A 20,558-nucleotide genomic window follows, 5' to 3' on the forward strand; every position below is an offset into this window, starting at 1 on the left:
AGAGTGGCCTGACCCCTCTAGGTCTGTGGCAACTGCCTCATGGACAACTTCTGTTCATTTCACACTGAGTCACACTGATGCCTTTGTGCCTTTGTCTCTTTTCTTCGTCCCTGCTGTTTCCAACAGGCACACCAAGCACAGCATCCCCTACATCGGAATGGACAACCACTTCTACGTCAACAGAGACTCTCAGCAGCACCACGACCAGCACCAGCACCAGCAGCAGCACCACCAGCAGCAGCGCACCGACGACAACAACAACAACAACTGTTACACCAACCAGCCAAACTCCTGAACGTATGTTCCAAAACCAAAAAATTCCCGCCAAAAGCCCTGTGCCTCCAACTACAGTACCACAAATAATTCTCTGGCTCTGTTGTTGTTTCTGGCCTTGCTATGGGAGTAGGGAAGATCCATGAGTAGCTCCATATGTGGCTCTGGAAGGGATCAGGGATGGGTGTAATTTCTGGGCAGCCTGTGGCTAAACCTGGCCCTTGTTCTGGCTGTTTGAAAGGAACAAGGATTTAGGGGACCCTGGGAGAAGGTCTTGTCTTCCCTGCCTCAACAGTACTCCAAGGAGGTATTTCATAGTTGTGCCCAGATTAGACAGATACTGAAGTGATGGGAATGTTGCTTTTGCTGCCATTGGACCTTGTCCTTCAGCTGCCCAGAATGTAGTCACTGGACCCAAGGTGTGCAGTTGGACTGCAGCTAAAGTTTGTGGCAGTGGCATTTCAGGCTCTGTTTGGGCACAGCTGTGCAGACCTACTTCCCTTTCTCTGCTGTTGTGTTTCTGCGGCCATTGCTGCGACTTTCCAGCTGTTTGGGCTGTAGGGTTCTTCCACGGCTTTAGCTGGCAGAGTTTGGGGATTGGTTTCAGAGCTCAGATTGCCACTTTTGACAGACCCAGGCTCTGGGCAGCTGGATTCTACCAGCTTTCCTGTTGGTGCTTGTCTCCAGCAATCTGTGTGCTGCTGAGAGGTGCTGGAAAGCACTGGGAAGCAGCTGAGGCTTTGTCAGCAGCGCGTGTCTTGTGCCTGGTTTCCCTCTTTCCCTGTCGTTCGTCAGATGCTTTCCCAGTGGTTGGTTTCTCCATGAGATATTGAGGTGGTGTGCACGGCCCAAGAAGCTGAGAGAGTGACAGGAGTCTCTGCTTAGTCCCACACTCTGCCTCCTGTATGGGCCTTAGGTGTGTGGTTTTTTGCAGACGAGAGTCCATACAAAGCAGTGTGCCCCACAGCTGGGGCACACACACATAACTCATGAGTGCCTGTGTCCTGATTTGGGCCAGGAGTGGTTTTTAGGGCCAGGAAGGAGAGGCCTGGCCAGATCACTGAGCTTTCTTATGGCCAGTGTTGGCTGAGTGCAGTAGCAGCCTGAGGGGCACCGCTGAGTGCAGGGGATGCCCAGGGCGCCACCTGTGTGTGAGCTGGTGCCCTGCATTGTTGTCTCTCTCCTGTCTGTTTCTGACTGTCTGTCTTGTTGTCTCCTCAGCGTGTGAGTGCATCTGGACAGACTGGATCGATGTGAGTTACCCAGATGGTTCTGACAGGAATGGTGGTGACTACGAAACTTTTGAGAACATTTGGAAGAAATACCCCTCCTGGGAGTGTGCAAAAGTTGAGAATATTTCATGCCGAGCACAGAAATTCCCTAGCATTTCCATTGCAGATTTAGGGCAGAAAGTGGAATGTGATGTTAACGTAGGGCTCATTTGTAACAATAAAGATCAGCAGATAGGAGGTATAATACCGATGCCAGTCTGCCTCAACTATGAGATCAGTGTCTGCTGCACCCCCAACAAACCAGAGTGTCTTCCAACTCCAAGCACCACGAGCACCACAACTTCCACAGCTACCACCACAACGAGCAGTGTGTCCCCTCCAATATCAACCACCACTCCAACATCAGTGGAGACTTACAGCCCTACCACCACCACCACCACCAGTGTGCCCCCCAGCAGCACCACCACTAGTGGCAGCACCTCAGAGACAACAAGAACTGCTCCTGTCTCAACAACACCCGTTTCAACTACTTCAAGCACATCCACACCCACACCAACCTACACCACAACCACCTCACCAACTCCAGGTACTTCTCTGATCTGTGTTCTCATGTGTTTCCTTGCTGTGGGGAACTGGAGGTCTGTGAGCCCCTCCATTTGTGCCTCTCTCTGGGATCTGAGATTGAACTAATTGTTGTGTATCCCCTGAAATGGCCTTTCCCAAAGGTGGTCCTTGGGCTAGTTGTTTCAGAAGGAGTAAGAATACAGGGCTCTATGTTCTCCTTTCCTGTAGAGATCTTGATCCTCTTGTTACTGTGCAAACATCCTTCTGTGACCACAGATTCCCATCTCAGCTCTTACTCCATGAGTTAGTGAGGTGTTCAGGTAATGAGGGAGAGATAGAAAGTCCCCAGCAGATGAAAAGCATTACACTTCCTCCTCTCTTCCCTATCAGTAGATCTCTCTGATTTTGTGAGATGTGCCTTCCAGCACTATCCCCAGTATCTTCACTAGGCAAGGAGGACTGTGTCCCATCCTGTGTGTGCATGGATGTCAAGGATTCTACTTTTTATGGCCAGAAAGGGAGGGGTGGCTCTGGAGACCTTTGTTGTTCTAAGGGTGCCCTGCCTTGTCTGTGTCTGTGATTGCTGCCTGATGTGCAGCTTCTGTTGAGTTCATATCGAGTCCTACTGATACCTTTGTGTCTTTGTCTGTTTTCTCTGTCCCTGCTGTTTCTAACAGGCACACCTCCATCTACACCAAGCACAGCATCCCCTACAGAAGAATTGCCCACCATGTCCCCAGAGACTTCCAGCAGCACCACCACCACCCCCAGCACCAGCACCCCGGCAACAACAACCTCTCTTGTTGGATCACCAACACCCACCTCAACTACTTCAAGCACATCTTCACCACCACCAGCACACACCACCTCCTTATCAACTCCAGGTGCTTTTAAGTTTTGTAGTGTCATATGTTCTTTACCTTTGAGACAACTGAGGGTCTGTGAACACCTACTTTTTTGCCTCTGTGTGGTATTATGAATGAATTGACTTCTGGGCAGCCCCTGAAACAGCCTTTGCCCAAAGCTAGCCCTTCAGTCTGTTTCAGATGGAACAAGAACTTAGTAGCTTTTGCTGCTGTTGGACTTTGTCTTTCAGCTGGCCAGAGTGGCATCCCTGGACACATGGCGTGTGATGGAGTGGGGCTTGATTTTGTAACACTTGCATTTCAAGCTCTCTTTGGGCACCGATCTGTGATCTGTATTCCTTCTCTCCTGCTCCTTTCCCATGTCAATACTAATGCTTCTCAGCTATTATAGATGGAGGAAGGAAGCATTCTTCTGCCATGCTTTTGGAAACAGTTTCACTCTGCAAAGTGTGAATTTCTGTGAATGTGGTCTTTGCCTGACCAAATTCACTAGTACTCTGGGAACTCCTGTCAGCAGAAAACCACATGCCAATTAGCCAGGAACATATTCCTGTGCATGGTTCCTTCCCTGACCACAGCTTCCCATCTCAGCTCTTTCCCGAGGATTTACTGTGGTGTTCTAGATAATGAGGCAGAGATAGAAAGCCCAATCAAAAGCTTGCTCCCTTTCATCTCCTTACCTGTTAGTAGGTCTTTCTGATTTTTGTGCAAAGCACATTCCAGCACCATCCCCATTCTCTATATTAGGAGAGGAGGGGTATGACCCTGTGTATGCACAAATTTCAAGAGAGGGGGCCAGAAAGGAAGGTCTCATGCTAGGGATCTTTGCTGTACTAAGGGTGGGCTGACCTCTCTAGCTCTGTGGCTGCTGCCTCATGTGCTGCTTCTGTTGAGTTGACATTGAGTCCCACTGATGCCTTTGTGTCTTTGTTTTCTCTGTCCCTGCTGTTTCTAACAGGCACACCTCCACCCACACCAAGCACACCACAATCGACAACCTCTCCCTCGACACCGGAGACTCTCACCACCACCACCAGCCCTCCAACCACAACCACAACAAGAACACCAACGGTTACTGGATCTTCAATGACCACATCAAGTCCTGGAAGTATGTTCCCAGCAGTAGTCATTCGCACCAAATTCCTCTGCATCTAACTGCACAACCAACAAATAATTATCTGGTTGTTCTGTTATTTCTGACCTTATACTGGGAGTACTGAAGGTCTGAGAGTAACCTCCATTTGTGACTCTGGATAGGATTGGGGATGGGTATAACTTCTGGGCATCCTAGCAAATGTCATGTGCCCAAAGCCGGCCTTTTGTTCTGGCTGCTTCAGAAGGAACAATCTTTTAGGGGTCCTGGGCAGATGGTTTTGACTTCCCAGACTCAACAGTGTTCCCAGGTGATATTTCATCCTGGTGCCTCATCTTGTACAGATTCTGAAGTGATGGAAACCTTGTTTTTACCCCTGTTGGTCCTAATCCTTCAGCTGGCCAAAATGTAGTCACCGGGCACATGGAGTGCAATTGCAGTGGGACTTGGTGTTGTGACACTTGCATTTCAGGCTCTATTTGGGCACAGCTTTGTATAGTTTCCCATCTTTCTGCTCCTCCCTTACCATTTTTCTGTTAATGGTGTTCAGCTACTGTAGGTGTAAGAAGGAAGGATTCTTCTGCCAGGCTTTTGGGAACAGTTTCAGTCTGCATACTAGCCTTTGATGTGAGCTGTGGTCTTTGGCTGATCAGATCCACTAGTACACTGGGGAGCCCTTTATCAGGCTGACACTGGGAAATCACATGACAAACGGGCAGCAAGATATTCCTGGGCATGCTTCCTTCCCTTACCACACGTTCCCATCTCAGGTCTTGCTCCAGTGTTTAGCGAGCTGTTCAGGTAATGAGGCAGAGCTAGAAAGCTCCAGCAAGTTTGAAAGCATTACTGCTCCTCATTTCCTACCTATGGGTAGTGCATTCTGACGTTGTAAGATGCATCTTCCAGCAGCATTCCCAGTCTCCTAGCTTGGGGAGGAGGACCTGGATGGACGTCAAGGATTCAGCTTTCTGGGGCCAAAACCAGAGGGCTGGTTCTGGGGTTCTCTGTTGTTCTAAGGGTGGACTGACCTGTCTATGTCGGTGGCTGCTGTCTGTGGTTGATGTGCAGCTTCTGTTGAGTTGACATTGAGTCCCTCTGATGCCTTTGTGTCTTTGTTTTCTCTGTCCCTGCTGTTTCTAACAGGCACACCTCCACCCACACCAAGCACACCACAATCGACAACCTCTCACTCGACACCGGAGACTCTCACCACCACCACCAGCCCTCCAACCACAACCACAACCACAACAAGAACACCAACGGTTACTGGATCTTCAATGACCACATCAAGTCCTGGAAGTATGTTCCCAGCAGTAGTCATTCGCACCAAATTCCTCTGCATCTAACTGCACAACCAACAAATAATTATCTGGTTGTTCTGTTATTTCTGACCTTATACTGGGAGTACCGAAGGTCTGAGAGTAACCTCCATTTGTGACTCTGGATAGGATTGGGAATGGGTATAACTTCTGAACATCCTAGGAAATGTCATGTGCCCAAAGCCGGCCTTTTGTTCTGGCTGCTTCAGAAGGAACAATCATTTAGGGGTCCTGGGCAGACGGTTTTGACTTCCCTGACTCAACAGTGTTCCCAGGAGGTGTTTCATCCTGATGCCTCATCTTGTTCAGATTCTGAAGTAATGGAAACCTTGTTTTTACCCCTGTTGGTCCTAATCCTTCAGCTGGCCAAAATGTAGTCACCAGGCACATGGAGTGCAATTGCAGTGGGACTTGGTGTTGTGACACTTGCATTTCAGGCTCTATTTGGGCACAGCTGTGTATAGTTTCCCACCTTTCTGCTCCTCCCTTACCATTTTTCTGTTAATGGTGTTCAGCTACTCTAGGTGTAAGAAGGAAGGATTCTTCTGCCAGGCTTTTGGGAACAGTTTCAGTCTGCATACTAGCCTTTGCTGTGAGCTGTGGTCTTTGGCTGATCAGATCCACTAGTACACTGGGGAGCCCTTTATCAGGCTGACACTGGGAAATCACATGACAAACGGGCAGCAAGATATTCCTGGGCATGCTTCCTTCCCTTACCACACGTTCCCATCTCAGGTCTTGCTCCAGTGTTTAGTGAGCTGTTCAGGTAATGAGGCAGAGCTAGAAAGCGCCAGCAAGTTTGAAAGCATTACATTTCTTATCTATGGGTAGTGCATTCTGACGTTGTAAGATGCATCTTCCAGCAGCATTCCCAGTCTCCTAGCTTGGGGTGGAGGGCCTGGATGGACGTCAAGGATTCAGCTTTCTGGGGCCAAAACCAGAGGGCTGGTTCTGGGGTTCTCTGTTGTTCTAAGGGCGGACTGACCTGTCTGTGTCTGTGGCTGCCGTCTGTGGTTGATGTGCAGCTTCTGTTGAGTTGACATTGAGTCCCTCTGATGCCTTTGTGTCTTTGTTTTCTCTGTCCCTGCCGTTTCTAACAGGCACACCTCCACCCACACCAAGCACACCACAATCGACAACCTCTCCCTCGACACCGGAGACTCTCACCACCACCACCAGCCCTCCAACCACAACCACAACCACAACAAGAACACCAACGGTTACTGGATCTTCAATGACCACATCAAGTCCTGGAAGTATGTTCCCAGCAGTAGTCATTCGCACCAAATTCCTCTGCATCTAACTGCACAACCAACAAATAATTATCTGGTTGTTCTGTTATTTCTGACCTTATACTGGGAGTACTGAAGGTCTGAGAGTAACCTCCATTTGTGACTCTGGATAGGATTGGGGATGGGTATAACTTCTGGGCATCCTAGCAAATGTCATGTGCCCAAAGCCGGCCTTTTGTTCTGGCTGCTTCAGAAGGAACAATCTTTTAGGGGTCCTGGGCAGATGGTTTTGACTTCCCAGACTCAACAGTGTTCCCAGGTGATATTTCATCCTGGTGCCTCATCTTGTACAGATTCTGAAGTGATGGAAACCTTGTTTTTACCCCTGTTGGTCCTAATCCTTCAGCTGGCCAAAATGTAGTCACCGGGCACATGGAGTGCAATTGCAGTGGGACTTGGTGTTGTGACACTTGCATTTCAGGCTCTATTTGGGCACAGCTTTGTATAGTTTCCCATCTTTCTGCTCCTCCCTTACCATTTTTCTGTTAATGGTGTTCAGCTACTGTAGGTGTAAGAAGGAAGGATTCTTCTGCCAGGCTTTTGGGAACAGTTTCAGTCTGCATACTAGCCTTTGATGTGAGCTGTGGTCTTTGGCTGATCAGATCCACTAGTACACTGGGGAGCCCTTTATCAGGCTGACACTGGGAAATCACATGACAAACGGGCAGCAAGATATTCCTGGGCATGCTTCCTTCCCTTACCACACGTTCCCATCTCAGGTCTTGCTCCAGTGTTTAGCGAGCTGTTCAGGTAATGAGGCAGAGCTAGAAAGCTCCAGCAAGTTTGAAAGCATTACTGCTCCTCATTTCCTACCTATGGGTAGTGCACTCTGACGTTGTAAGAAGCATCTTCCAGCAGCATTCCCAGTCTCCTAGCTTGGGGAGGAGGACCTGGATGGACGTCAAGGATTCAGCTTTCTGGGGCCAAAACCAGAGGGCTGGTTCTGGGGTTCTCTGTTGTTCTAAGGGTGGACTGACCTGTCTATGTCGGTGGCTGCTGTCTGTGGTTGATGTGCAGCTTCTGTTGAGTTGACATTGTGTCCCACTGATGCCTTTGTGTCTTTGTTTTCTCTGTCCCTGCCGTTTCTAACAGGCACACCTCCACCCACACCAAGCACACCACAATCGACAACCTCTCCCTCGACACCGGAGACTCTCACCACCACCACCAGCCCTCCAACCACAACCACAACCACAACAAGAACACCAACGGTTACTGGATCTTCAATGACCACATCAAGTCCTGGAAGTATGTTCCCAGCAGTAGTCATTCGCACCAAATTCCTCTGCATCTAACTGCACAACCAACAAATAATTATCTGGTTGTTCTGTTATTTCTGACCTTATACTGGGAGTACTGAAGGTCTGAGAGTAACCTCCATTTGTGACTCTGGATAGGATTGGGGATGGGTATAACTTCTGGGCATCCTAGGAAATGTCATGTGCCCAAAGCCGGCCTTTTGTTCTGGCTGCTTCAGAAGGAACAATCATTTAGGGGTCCTGGGCAGACGGTTTTGACTTCCCTGACTCAACAGTGTTCCCAGGAGGTGTTTCATCCTGATGCCTCATCTTGTTCAGATTCTGAAGTAATGGAAACCTTGTTTTTACCCCTGTTGGTCCTAATCCTTCAGCTGGCCAAAATGTAGTCACCGGGCACATGGAGTGCAATTGCAGTGGGACTTGGTGTTGTGACACTTGCATTTCAGGCTCTATTTGGGCACAGCTGTGTATAGTTTCCCACCTTTCTGCTCCTCCCTTACCATTTTTCTGTTAATGGTGTTCAGCTACTCTAGGTGTAAGAAGGAAGGATTCTTCTGCCAGGCTTTTGGGAACAGTTTCAGTCTGCATACTAGCCTTTGATGTGAGCTGTGGTCTTTGGCTGATCAGATCCACTAGTACACTGGGGAGCCCTTTATCAGGCTGACACTGGGAAATCACATGACAAACGGGCAGCAAGATATTCCTGGGCATGCTTCCTTCCCTTACCACACGTTCCCATCTCAGGTCTTGCTCCAGTGTTTAGTGAGCTGTTCAGGTAATGAGGCAGAGCTAGAAAGCGCCAGCAAGTTTGAAAGCATTACATTTCTTATCTATGGGTAGTGCATTCTGACGTTGTAAGATGCATCTTCCAGCAGCATTCCCAGTCTCCTAGCTTGGGGTGGAGGGCCTGGATGGACGTCAAGGATTCAGCTTTCTGGGGCCAAAACCAGAGGGCTGGTTCTGGGGTTCTCTGTTGTTCTAAGGGCGGACTGACCTGTCTATGTCTGTGGCTGCCGTCTGTGATTGATGTGCAACTTCTGTTGAGTTGACATTGAGTCCCACTGATGCCTTTGTGTCTTTGTTTTCTCTGTCCCTGCTGTTTCTAACAGGCACACCTCCACCCACACCAAGCACACCACAATCGACAACCTCTCCCTCGACACCGGAGACTCTCACCACCACCACCAGCCCTCCAACCACAACCACAACCACAACAAGAACACCAACGGTTACTGGATCTTCAATGACCACATCAAGTCCTGGAAGTATGTTCCCAGCAGTAGTCATTCGCACCAAATTCCTCTGCATCTAACTGCACAACCAACAAATAATTATCTGGTTCTGTGTCCTGGTTTAGTGTAAATTCATTAAAGAATCTGCAAAGCAGGGCCCCTCCAGAACGCGAAACCCACACAGCCCCTCCCCCCAACTGGTTCGGGAAAAAATTCCTCGGAGAGAGGTGGAAAGAACCTGTTTATTTGACTGGCCCCGCACCCCCCAGCACACAAAATGAACAATACCCAATGACACCGCTCTGAGAAAGATGGCAAAATCAGAAAGTCTCTTTCGGGGGTGGTTGCTCTGTTCTCAGTCCCTCCGGCGCTGGGCCAGCTGCTGCAGCCGAACCTTCGGTGTTCCCGGGTCCCAGTGCAGAGCAGGTTCGAGGTGGTCACAGAAACAGGAGAGGAGAAACAGTCCAGGAAGCAATGTGGACTGTTTAGGTAGAACTAGCTAATAAGCAGAGGCAGAAAGCAGAGCAGAAGCAAGAGCAGAAAAAGAGTGCAAGCAAAAGCAGCAAGCTGAAGCTGGAAGTGAAAAAACAGCCTTATGTACCGCTTTTCTCTGTGTTCCTGATAAGAGAAACCCAAACAAAACTTCCACTCTACAGAGCCAGTCTTAAAGGCACAGAACAGATGAATGGGGATATACAAGCATCATAACGTCACCCCAGGACATTCTGTTATTTCTGACCTTATACTGGGAGTACTGAAGGTCTGAGAGTAACCTCCATTTGTGACTCTGGATAGGATTGGGGATGGGTATAACTTCTGGACATCCTAGGAAATGTCATGTGCCCAAAGCCGGCCTTTTTTTCTGGCTGCTTCAGAAGGAACAATCATTTAGGAGTCCTGGGCAGACGGTTTTGACTTCCCTGACTCAACAGTGTTCCCAGGAGGTATTTCATCCTGATGCCTCATCTTGTACAGATTCTGAAGTAATGGAAACCTTGTTTTTACCCCTGTTGGTCCTAATCCTTCAGCTGGCCAAAATGTAGTCACCGGGCACATGGAGTGCAATTGCAGTGGGACTTGGTGTTGTGACACTTGCATTTCAGGCTCTATTTGGGCACAGCTGTGTATAGTTTCCCACCTTTCTGCTCTTCCCTTACCCTTTTACTGTTAATGGTGTTCAGCTACTCTAGGTGTAAGAAGGAAGGATTCTTCTGCCAGGCTTTTGGGAACAGTTTCAGTCTGCATACTAGCCTTTGATGTGAGCTGTGGTCTTTGGCTGATCAGATCCACTAGTACACTGGGGAGCCCTTTATCAGGCTGACACTGGGAAATCACATGACAAACGGGCAGCAAGATATTCCTGGGCATGCTTCCTTCCCTTACCACACGTTCCCATCTCAGGTCTTGCTCCAGTGTTTAGCGAGCTGTTCAGGTAATGAGGCAGAGCTAGAAAGCTCCAGCAAGTTTGAAAGCATTACTGCTTCCCATTTCTTACGTATTAGTAGTGCATTCTTACATTGTAAGATGCATCTTCCAGCAGCATTCCCAGTCTCCTAGCTTGGGGAGGAGGACCTGGATGGACGTCAAGGATTCAGCTTTCTGGGGCCAAAACCAGAGGGCTGGTTCTGGGGTTCTCTGTTGTTCTAAGGGTGGACTGACCTGTCTATGTCGGTGGCTGCTGTCTGTGGTTGATGTGCAGCTTCTGTTGAGTTGACATTGAGTCCCACTGATGCCTTTGTTTCTTTGTCTGTTTTCTCTGTCCCTGCTTTTCTAACAGGCACACCTCCATCTACACCAAGCACACCACAATCGACAACCTCTCACTCGACACCGGAGACTCTCACCACCACCACGGCCAGTACCACGATGCCCCCCAGCAGCACCACCAGCATCAGCACGCGGAGCACAACAACTGTTACTGTATCACCAACACCCACCTCAACTACTCCAGGCACATCCACACCCACACCAACATACACCACCACCACATCAATTCCAGGTACTTCTGCGTTTTGTGCTCTCACATGTTTCCCTGCTGTTGGAGTAATGAAGGTTCCTAAGCACCTCTTTCTGTCCCTTTATGGGATCAGGGATGGGTATAACTCCCAGGTATTCCAGGAAATGGACTGTTCCAGACCTGGGGGTTTGGGCTCAGTGTTTCATAAGGAACAAGAATTCAGGGGTCATTAGAAGTTTGTCTTGGCTTCCCTGACTCAACAGGGCTCTAAGGTGTTGTTTCACTCTGGTGAAACAGCTTAGTGATATGTTAAACTGATGAGAAATGTTGCTCTTGCTGTTTTTGCGCCATCCTTCTGCTAACCAGAATGGAATCACTGGATCCATGGAATTCAGTTGGAGTAGGGCTTCATCTAGTGGCAGTGGCATATCAGGCTCTGTTTGGGCACAGCTGTGCCAAGTTTTTTCCCTTTTACTTTCTTCTTTGTCCTGTCAGTGCTAACAGTTGTCAGTTGTAAGAGATGTTGGAAGGAAGGATTCCCCTGCCAGAGTTTTGGGAACAGTTTCTCTCTGCAGACTACCCCTTGCTGTGGACTGTGGGCTTTGATGAGATTCACTAGAGCCCAGGGAAGTCATTCATCAGGCCTTCATAGCCCCACAGGGATATCACATGATGATCAGGCAGGAATATATTCACAGAGACAGTTAGGTTGGAAAAGATCTCTGAGGTCATCATGTCCAACCTTTGCCTGAACACCACAATGTCACCTAGACGATGGCACTAAATGCCACATCCACTTTTTTCTTAAAAGCCAACAGACACTGTGGCTCTGCCTCCTCCTTGGGCAGTCCTTTGCAGTGTCTAAACATTTGTTCTCTGGAGAAATTTGTCCTGACATTCAACCTAAACCTCCCCCAGCACAGCTGCCTCATGTGCAGCTTCTGTTGAGTTCACATTGGGTCCCACTCATGCCTTTGTGCCATTGTCTGTTTTCTCTGCCCCTGCTGTTCCTAACAGGCACAGAAAGCACATCCACACTGAGCACGCCAAAATCGACAACCACTACCTCGCCAACGGAGACTCCCACCACCACCACCACCAGCCCTCCAACCACAACCACTGGTCCTGGATCAACAACAACCATCTCAACTCCTCAAAGTATGTTCACAAAACCAATAATTCTCACCAAAACCCCTCTTCCCCCGGGAACAGAATCAACAAAAAATTCTCTGGTTCTGTTGTCATGTCTGGCCTTGCTGTGGGAGTAGTGAAAGTCTATGAAGCACCTCCATATGTGGCTCTAGATGGGATCAGGGATGGGTGTAACTTCTGAGAGTCCTGGGAAAAGTCCTGTGGCCAAATCTTGCGCTTGGGCTGGCTATTTCATAAGGAACAAGGATTTAGGGGTTCTTGGGGGAAAGTCTTGTCTTTCCTGACTCAACAGTGCTTCAAGATGGTATTTCATGTTGGTGCCCAGCTTAGACAGATGCTGAACCAATGGGTAACATTGCTTTTGCAGCTGTTGGACCATGTCTTTCAGCTGGCCAGAATGTAGTCACTGGACCTGTGGAGTGCAATTGGAGTGGGACTTGGTCTTGTGGAAGTGCATTTCAGGCTGTGTTTGGGCTCAGCCATTTCTCCTCCTCCTATGCCTTCTCAGTGTTAGTTGTTTTCAGCTGTTAAACATGTAAGAAGGAATGATTTTCCTGCCAGCCTTTGAGGGGGCAGTTTCACTCAGCATACTGCCTCTTGCTGTGAGCTTTTGGTCTTTGGCTATCACCTCACCTGGTGAGATCCACTAAGTGCCCTAGGAAGCCCTGCATCAGGCCGACATTGAAATACAGGGGGAATCACGTGCCAATCAGGCACAAATATACTCCTGGGCATGCTTTCCTTCCCAGCTTCCCCTCTTATCTCCTATTCCATGAATTAGTGAGGTGTTCCAGTAATGAGGCAGAGATAGAAAGCTCCAGCAAGTTTGAAAGCATTGCTCCTCCTCACCTATTGGTGGGTCTTTCTGATTTTGTGAGAAGCACCTTCCAGCACCATCTCTAATCTCTTCATTAGGAAAGGACGGTCATGCTGCTCTCTGTGCATGGTTGTCAAGGATTCAGCTTTCTATGGCATGAAAGGAAGCGCTGGTTCTGGGGACCTTTGATGTGCTAAGGGTGGGCTGACCTCTCTAGCTCTGTGCCCGCTGCCTCATGTGCAGCTTCTGTTGAGTTTCTGTTGAGTCCCACTGATGCCTTTGTGCCTTTGTCTCTTTTCTCCGTCTCTGCTGTTTCTAACAGCCCCACCTACAAAGACACCGAGCCCACCAGAAACGCCAAGTACTCCCACTCCAACAGCATCTGAAACTCCCAACATCACTTCCAGCACCACGATGCCCCCCAGCAGCACCACCAGCATCAGCACCCACAAGACAACAACAACAACTGTTACTGGCTCATCAACAACCTTCTCAACTACTTCAAGCACACCTACACCCATATGGGAATGGACAACCACTTCCACGTCAACAGAGACTCTCAGCAGCACCACGACCAGCACCAGCACCAGCAGCAGCACCACCAGCAGCAGCGCACCGACGACAACAACAACAACAACTGTTACACCAACCAGCCAAACTCCTGAACGTATGTTCCAAAACCAAAAAATTCCCGCCAAAAGCCCTGTGCCTCCAACTACAGTACCACAAATAATTCTCTGGCTCTGTTGTTGTTTCTGGCCTTGCTATGGGAGTAGGGAAGATCCATGAGTAGCTCCATATGTGGCTCTGGAAGGGATCAGGGATGGGTGTAATTTCTGGGCAGCCTGTGGCTAAACCTGGCCCTTGTTCTGGCTGTTTGAAAGGAACAAGGATTTAGGGGACCCTGGGAGAAGGTCTTGTCTTCCCTGCCTCAACAGTACTCCAAGGAGGTATTTCATAGTTGTGCCCAGATTAGACAGATACTGAAGTGATGGGAATGTTGCTTTTGCTGCCATTGGACCTTGTCCTTCAGCTGCCCAGAATGTAGTCACTGGACCCAAGGTGTGCAGTTGGACTGCAGCTAAAGTTTGTGGCAGTGGCATTTCAGGCTCTGTTTGGGCACAGCTGTGCAGACCTACTTCCCTTTCTCTGCTGTTGTGTTTCTGCGGCCATTGCTGCGACTTTCCAGCTGTTTGGGCTGTAGGGTTCTTCCACGGCTTTAGCTGGCAGAGTTTGGGGATTGGTTTCAGAGCTCAGATTGCCACTTTTGACAGACCCAGGCTCTGGGCAGCTGGATTCTACCAGCTTTCCTGTTGGTGCTTGTCTCCAGCAATCTGTGTGCTGCTGAGAGGTGCTGGAAAGCACTGGGAAGCAGCTGAGGCTTTGTCAGCAGCGCGTGTCTTGTGCCTGGTTTCCCTCTTTCCCTGTCGTTCGTCAGATGCTTTCCCAGTGGTTGGTTTCTCCATGAGATATTGAGGTGGTGTGCACGGCCCAAGAAGCTGAGAGAGTGACAGGAGTCTCTGCTTAGTCCCACACTCTGCCTCCTGTATGGGCCTTAGGTGTGTGGTTTTTTGCAGACGAGAGTCCATACAAAGCAGTGTGCCCCACAGCTGGGGCACACACACATAACTCATGAGTGCCTGTGTCCTGATTTGGGCCAGGAGTGGTTTTTAGGGCCAGGAAGGAGAGGCCTGGCCAGATCACTGAGCTTTCTTATGGCCAGTGTTGGCTGAGTGCAGTAGCAGCCTGAGGGGCACCGCTGAGTGCAGGGGATGCCCAGGGCGCCACCTGTGTGTGAGCTGGTGCCCTGCATTGTTGTCTCTCTCCTGTCTGTTTCTGACTGTCTGTCTTGTTGTCTCCTCAGCGTGTGAGTGCATCTGGACAGACTGGATCGATGTGAGTTACCCAGATGGTTCTGACAGGAATGGTGGTGACTACGAAACTTTTGAGAACATTTGGAAGAAATACCCCTCCTGGGAGTGTGCAAAAGTTGAGAATATTTCATGCCGAGCACAGAAATTCCCTAGCATTTCCATTGCAGATTTAGGGCAGAAAGTGGAATGTGATGTTAACGTAGGGCTCATTTGTAACAATAAAGATCAGCAGATAGGAGGTATAATACCGATGCCAGTCTGCCTCAACTATGAGATCAGTGTCTGCTGCACCCCCAACAAACCAGAGTGTCTTCCAACTCCAAGCACCACGAGCACCACAACTTCCACAGCTACCACCACAACGAGCAGTGTGTCCCCTCCAATATCAACCACCACTCCAACATCAGTGGAGACTTACAGCCCTACCACCACCACCACCACCAGTGTGCCCCCCAGCAGCACCACCACTAGTGGCAGCACCTCAGAGACAACAAGAACTGCTCCTGTCTCAACAACACCCGTTTCAACTACTTCAAGCACATCCACACCCACACCAACCTACACCACAACCACCTCACCAACTCCAGGTACTTCTCTGATCTGTGTTCTCATGTGTTTCCTTGCTGTGGGGAACTGGAGGTCTGTGAGCCCCTCCATTTGTGCCTCTCTCTGGGATCTGAGATTGAACTAATTGTTGTGTATCCCCTGAAATGGCCTTTCCCAAAGGTGGTCCTTGGGCTAGTTGTTTCAGAAGGAGTAAGAATACAGGGCTCTATGTTCTCCTTTCCTGTAGAGATCTTGATCCTCTTGTTACTGTGCAAACATCCTTCTGTGACCACAGATTCCCATCTCAGCTCTTACTCCATGAGTTAGTGAGGTGTTCAGGTAATGAGGGAGAGATAGAAAGTCCCCAGCAGATGAAAAGCATTACACTTCCTCCTCTCTTCCCTATCAGTAGATCTCTCTGATTTTGTGAGATGTGCCTTCCAGCACTATCCCCAGTATCTTCACTAGGCAAGGAGGACTGTGTCCCATCCTGTGTGTGCATGGATGTCAAGGATTCTACTTTTTATGGCCAGAAAGGGAGGGGTGGCTCTGGAGACCTTTGTTGTTCTAAGGGTGCCCTGCCTTGTCTGTGTCTGTGATTGCTGCCTGATGTGCAGCTTCTGTTGAGTTCATATCGAGTCCTACTGATACCTTTGTGTCTTTGTCTGTTTTCTCTGTCCCTGCTGTTTCTAACAGGCACACCTCCATCTACACCAAGCACAGCATCCCCTACAGAAGAATTGCCCACCATGTCCCCAGAGACTTCCAGCAGCACCACCACCACCCCCAGCACCAGCACCCCGGCAACAACAACCTCTCTTGTTGGATCACCAACACCCACCTCAACTACTTCAAGCACATCTTCACCACCACCAACATACACCACCTCCTTATCAACTCCAGGTGCTTTTAAGTTTTGTAGTGTCATATGTTCTTTACCTTTGAGACAACTGAGGGTCTGTGAACACCTACTTTTTTGCCTCTGTGTGGTATTATGAATGAATTGACTTCTGGGCAGCCCCTGAAACAGCCTTTGCCCAAAGCTAGCCCTTCAGTCTGTTTCAGATGGAACAAGAACTTAGTAGCTTTTGCTGCTGTTGGACTTTGTCTTTCAGCTGGCCAGAGTGGCATCCCTGGACACATGGCGTGTGATGGAGTGGGGCTTGATTTTGTAACACTTGCATTTCAAGCTCTCTTTGGGCACCGATCTGTGATCTGTATTCCTTCTCTCCTGCTCCTTTCCCATGTCAATACTAATGCTTCTCAGCTATTATAGATGGAGGAAGGAAGCATTCTTCTGCCATGCTTTTGGAAACAGTTTCACTCTGCAAAGTGTGAATTTCTGTGAATGTGGTCTTTGCCTGACCAAATTCACTAGTACTCTGGGAACTCCTGTCAGCAGAAAACCACATGCCAATTAGCCAGGAACATATTCCTGTGCATGGTTCCTTCCCTGACCACAGCTTCCCATCTCAGCTCTTTCCCGAGGATTTACTGTGGTGTTCTAGATAATGAGGCAGAGATAGAAAGCCCCAGCACAATCAAAAGCTTGCTCCTTTTCATCTCCTTACCTGTTAGTAGGTCTTTCTGATTTTTGTGCAAAGCACATTCCAGCACCATCCCCATTCTCTATATTAGGAGAGGAGGGGTATGACCCTGTGTATGCACAAATTTCAAGAGAGGGGGCCAGAAAGGAAAGTCTCATGCTAGGGATCTTTGCTGTACTAAGGGTGGGCTGACCTCTCTAGCTCTGTGGCTGCTGCCTCATGTGCTGCTTCTGTTGAGTTGACATTGAGTCCCACTGATGCCTTTGTGCCTTTGTTTTCTCTGTCCTTGCTGTTCCTAACAGGCACACCTCCATCCACACTGAGCACACCAAAATCAACAACCACTACCTTGCCACCGGAGACTCCCACCACCACCACCACCAGCCCTCCAAGGACCACAACCACTGTTCCTGGATCAACAACAACCATCTCAACTCCTCAAAGTATGTTCCCAATGCTAGTAATTCCCATAAAAACCCCTCTGCATCTAACCACAGAACCAACAAAAAATTCTCTGGTTCTGTTGTCATTTCTGGCCTGGCTGTGTCAGTAATGAGGGTCTGTGAGTACATCCATTTGTGGCTCTGTGTGGGATCAAGGATGTGTGTAACTTTTGGGCATAACAGGCAATGAGATGTGCCCAAAGTTAATTTGGGCTCTTTCAAAACTGATGAGGATGCAGGCTCCCAGGAAGAAGTTCTTGTCTTTCTTGATGCAACAGTGCCCTGAGGAGGTATTTCGTTTTCCTGCCCAGCTAAGACACATGCTGAGATGGAAAATGTTGCTTTTGCAGCTGCTGGACCATGTCCTTCAGCTGGGCAGAATATAGTAATGGAACCCATGATGTGCAGTTGGACAGTAAATTTTGTTCTTGGCACTGGCATTTAGGCACTGTTTTAGGCTCAGCTATATAAACTTTTTCCCTCACTTCTCCTTCTTGGCCATGTCTGTGGTAATCTTTGGTTATAGAAGTAGGAAGGAAGGATTCCTCTGCCATGCTTTTGGCTACATGCTACCTCTTGTGGTGAACTGTGGACTTTGGCTAATCAGATCCACAAGTACTCTGTGATGTCCTTTATCAGGGTGACGTTGGGAAAATCACATGACTAAAATGTGTTCTGCTCCATGATCTATTTCTGGAGCACAGATTCCCCTGAGTTTTTACTCTATGAGTTAGGGAGGTATTTAGGTAATGAGGCAGAGATAGAAAGCCCCAGGCAGATCCAGAGCATTACTCCTCCTCATCTCTTAACTACTGTTAGGTCTCTCTAATTTTGTGAGAAGCACCTTCCAGCACCATCCCCAGTCTCTTCACTGGGAAAGGAGGGCCATGACTATCTCTTTACATGGATGTCAATGAGTATTCTTTCTGGGCTAAGAAAAGAAGGGCTGGTACTAGGCACCTTTGCTGTGCTAAGTGGTGGGCTGACCTCTCTAGGCCTCTGGCAGCTGCCTCATGCACAGCTTCTGTTGAGTTCACATTGGGTCCCACTCATGCCTTTGTGCCATTGTCTGTTTTCTCTGCCCCTGCTGTTCCTAACAGGCACAGAAAGCACATCCACACTGAGCACGCCAAAATCGACAACCACTACCTCGCCAACGGAGACTCCCACCACCACCACCACCAGCCCTCCAACCACAACCACTGGTCCTGGATCAACAACAACCATCTCAACTCCTCAAAGTATGTTCACAAAACCAATAATTCTCACCAAAACCCCTCTTCCCCCGGGAACAGAATCAACAAAAAATTCTCTGGTTCTGTTGTCATGTCTGGCCTTGCTGTGGGAGTAGTGAAAGTCCATGAAGCACCTCCATATGTGGCTCTAGATGGGATCAGGGATGGGTGTAACTTCTGAGAGTCCTGGGAAAAGTCCTGTGGCCAAATCTTGCGCTTGGGCTGGCTATTTCATAAGGAACAAGGATTTAGGGGTTCTTGGGGGAAAGTCTTGTCTTTCCTGACTCAACAGTGCTTCAAGATGGTATTTCATGTTGGTGCCCAGCTTAGACAGATGCTGAACCAATGGGTAACATTGCTTTTGCAGCTGTTGGACCATGTCTTTCAGCTGGCCAGAATGTAGTCACTGGACCTGTGGAGTGCAATTGGAGTGGGACTTGGTCTTGTGGAAGTGCATTTCAGGCTGTGTTTGGGCTCAGTTTTGTAGACTTTCCTCCTTTCCTCTTCCCCCTATGCCCAGTGTGTGTTAGTTGTTTTCAGCTGTTAAACATATATGAAGGAATCGTTCTCCTGCCAGTCTTTTTGGGAACTTTGCAGACTGCCTCTTGTTATGAACTGTAATTTTTTGGGTGATGATATCTCTGATGAGATCCACTAGTGCTCAGGGAAACCCTGCATCAGACTGACATTGGAACACAGAAGAAATCACATGCCAATCATGTGCATGCTTCCATCCCTGATTACAGCTTCCCCTTTCAGCTCTTACACCAGGATTTAGCAAGGTGTTCAGATAATGAGGCAGGGATAGAAAGCCCCAGTCGGATACAAAGTATTACTCCTCCTCATCTCTTACCTATTGATTGATCTGTCTGATTTTGTGAGAAGGACCTTCCAGCACCATCTCTAATCTCTTCACTAGGAAAGGAGGGCTATGACCCTCTCTGTGCATGGATGTCAATGATTCTTCCTTTCTATGGCCAGAAAGGAAGGGCTGGTTCTGGGGATCATTACTGTGCCAAGGGTGGGCTGACCTCTCTAGCTCTGTGGCTGCTGCCTCATGCACAGCTTCTGTTCAGTTCCTATTGAGTCTCACTCATGCCTCTGTACCTTTGTCTGTTTTCTCTGTCCCTGTTCTTTCTAACAGCCCCATCTCCACCCACACCGAGCACACCACAATCGACAACCTCTCCTGCATCACCAGAGACTCTCACCACCACCATCAGCACCCCGACAACAACCACCACTACTACTGGATCAACAAAGCCCACTTCAACTACTTCAAGCACATCCTCACCAACACCAACATATACCACCACCACACCAACTCCAGGTACTTCTCTGGACTGTGCTGTTGGTTGCTCCTGTCCTGTTGCCCTGAAGTTACATGAGCACCTCAAAGTTACACCGGGATTAGTGTAACTTCAGGGCAACATGGGAACTGCCATTGCTTAAAACTTGCCTTTCATCTGACTGTTTAAGAAGGAAAAAGGTTTTGTCATTCTGGAGAAAATGTCTTGGCTTCCCTGACACAGAGCCTACTATTGAAAATTTCCTGCTCCTGCCTAGCTTACATGGATGCTGAACTGATGGGAAATCTTGCCTTTTTTGCTTCTGGACCTTGTCCTTCAGCTGGCCAGAATTTAGTCACTGCATGGCTTTGGTTTTTTTTTTTGGCACTGGCATTTTAGGCACTGTTTGTAGATAATTGTGTAGACATTCTTCCCTCTCTTCTATTCCTTTGCCCTGTTAGTGCAAAAACGTTTCAGTGGTTATAGATGTAGGAAAAAGGATTCCTCTGCCATCCTTTCAGGACAGTTTTATTCTGCAGACTGTTACTTTGAACTGCATCTTTGGCTG

General features: G+C 48.7%; 1 protein-coding gene across 1 annotated transcript in view; it reads left to right on the top strand.

Annotated features, from left to right (window-relative positions):
- MUC2 (mucin 2, oligomeric mucus/gel-forming) overlaps positions 1–20,558 on the top strand; it is a 64,609-nt gene that overhangs the window by 26,431 nt on the left and 17,620 nt on the right. The window contains exons 32-49 of the mRNA XM_074542183.1: positions 127–269; positions 1,495–2,091; positions 2,747–2,953; positions 3,894–4,043; positions 4,799–4,829; positions 5,172–5,327; positions 6,448–6,603; positions 7,732–7,887; positions 9,008–9,177; positions 10,908–11,129; positions 12,105–12,245; positions 13,379–13,723; positions 14,921–15,517; positions 16,173–16,379; positions 17,326–17,466; positions 18,567–18,707; positions 19,069–19,141; positions 19,846–20,031. Of these exons, the coding sequence (XP_074398284.1) occupies positions 127–269; positions 1,495–2,091; positions 2,747–2,953; positions 3,894–4,043; positions 4,799–4,829; positions 5,172–5,327; positions 6,448–6,603; positions 7,732–7,887; positions 9,008–9,177; positions 10,908–11,129; positions 12,105–12,245; positions 13,379–13,723; positions 14,921–15,517; positions 16,173–16,379; positions 17,326–17,466; positions 18,567–18,707; positions 19,069–19,141; positions 19,846–20,031 (3,819 nt within the window). The remainder of the gene's footprint in view (positions 1–126; positions 270–1,494; positions 2,092–2,746; positions 2,954–3,893; positions 4,044–4,798; positions 4,830–5,171; positions 5,328–6,447; positions 6,604–7,731; positions 7,888–9,007; positions 9,178–10,907; positions 11,130–12,104; positions 12,246–13,378; positions 13,724–14,920; positions 15,518–16,172; positions 16,380–17,325; positions 17,467–18,566; positions 18,708–19,068; positions 19,142–19,845; positions 20,032–20,558) is intronic.

This window comes from Zonotrichia albicollis, chromosome 6 (genome assembly GCF_047830755.1).
Source record: "Zonotrichia albicollis isolate bZonAlb1 chromosome 6, bZonAlb1.hap1, whole genome shotgun sequence".
NCBI lineage: Eukaryota > Metazoa > Chordata > Aves > Passeriformes > Passerellidae > Zonotrichia > Zonotrichia albicollis.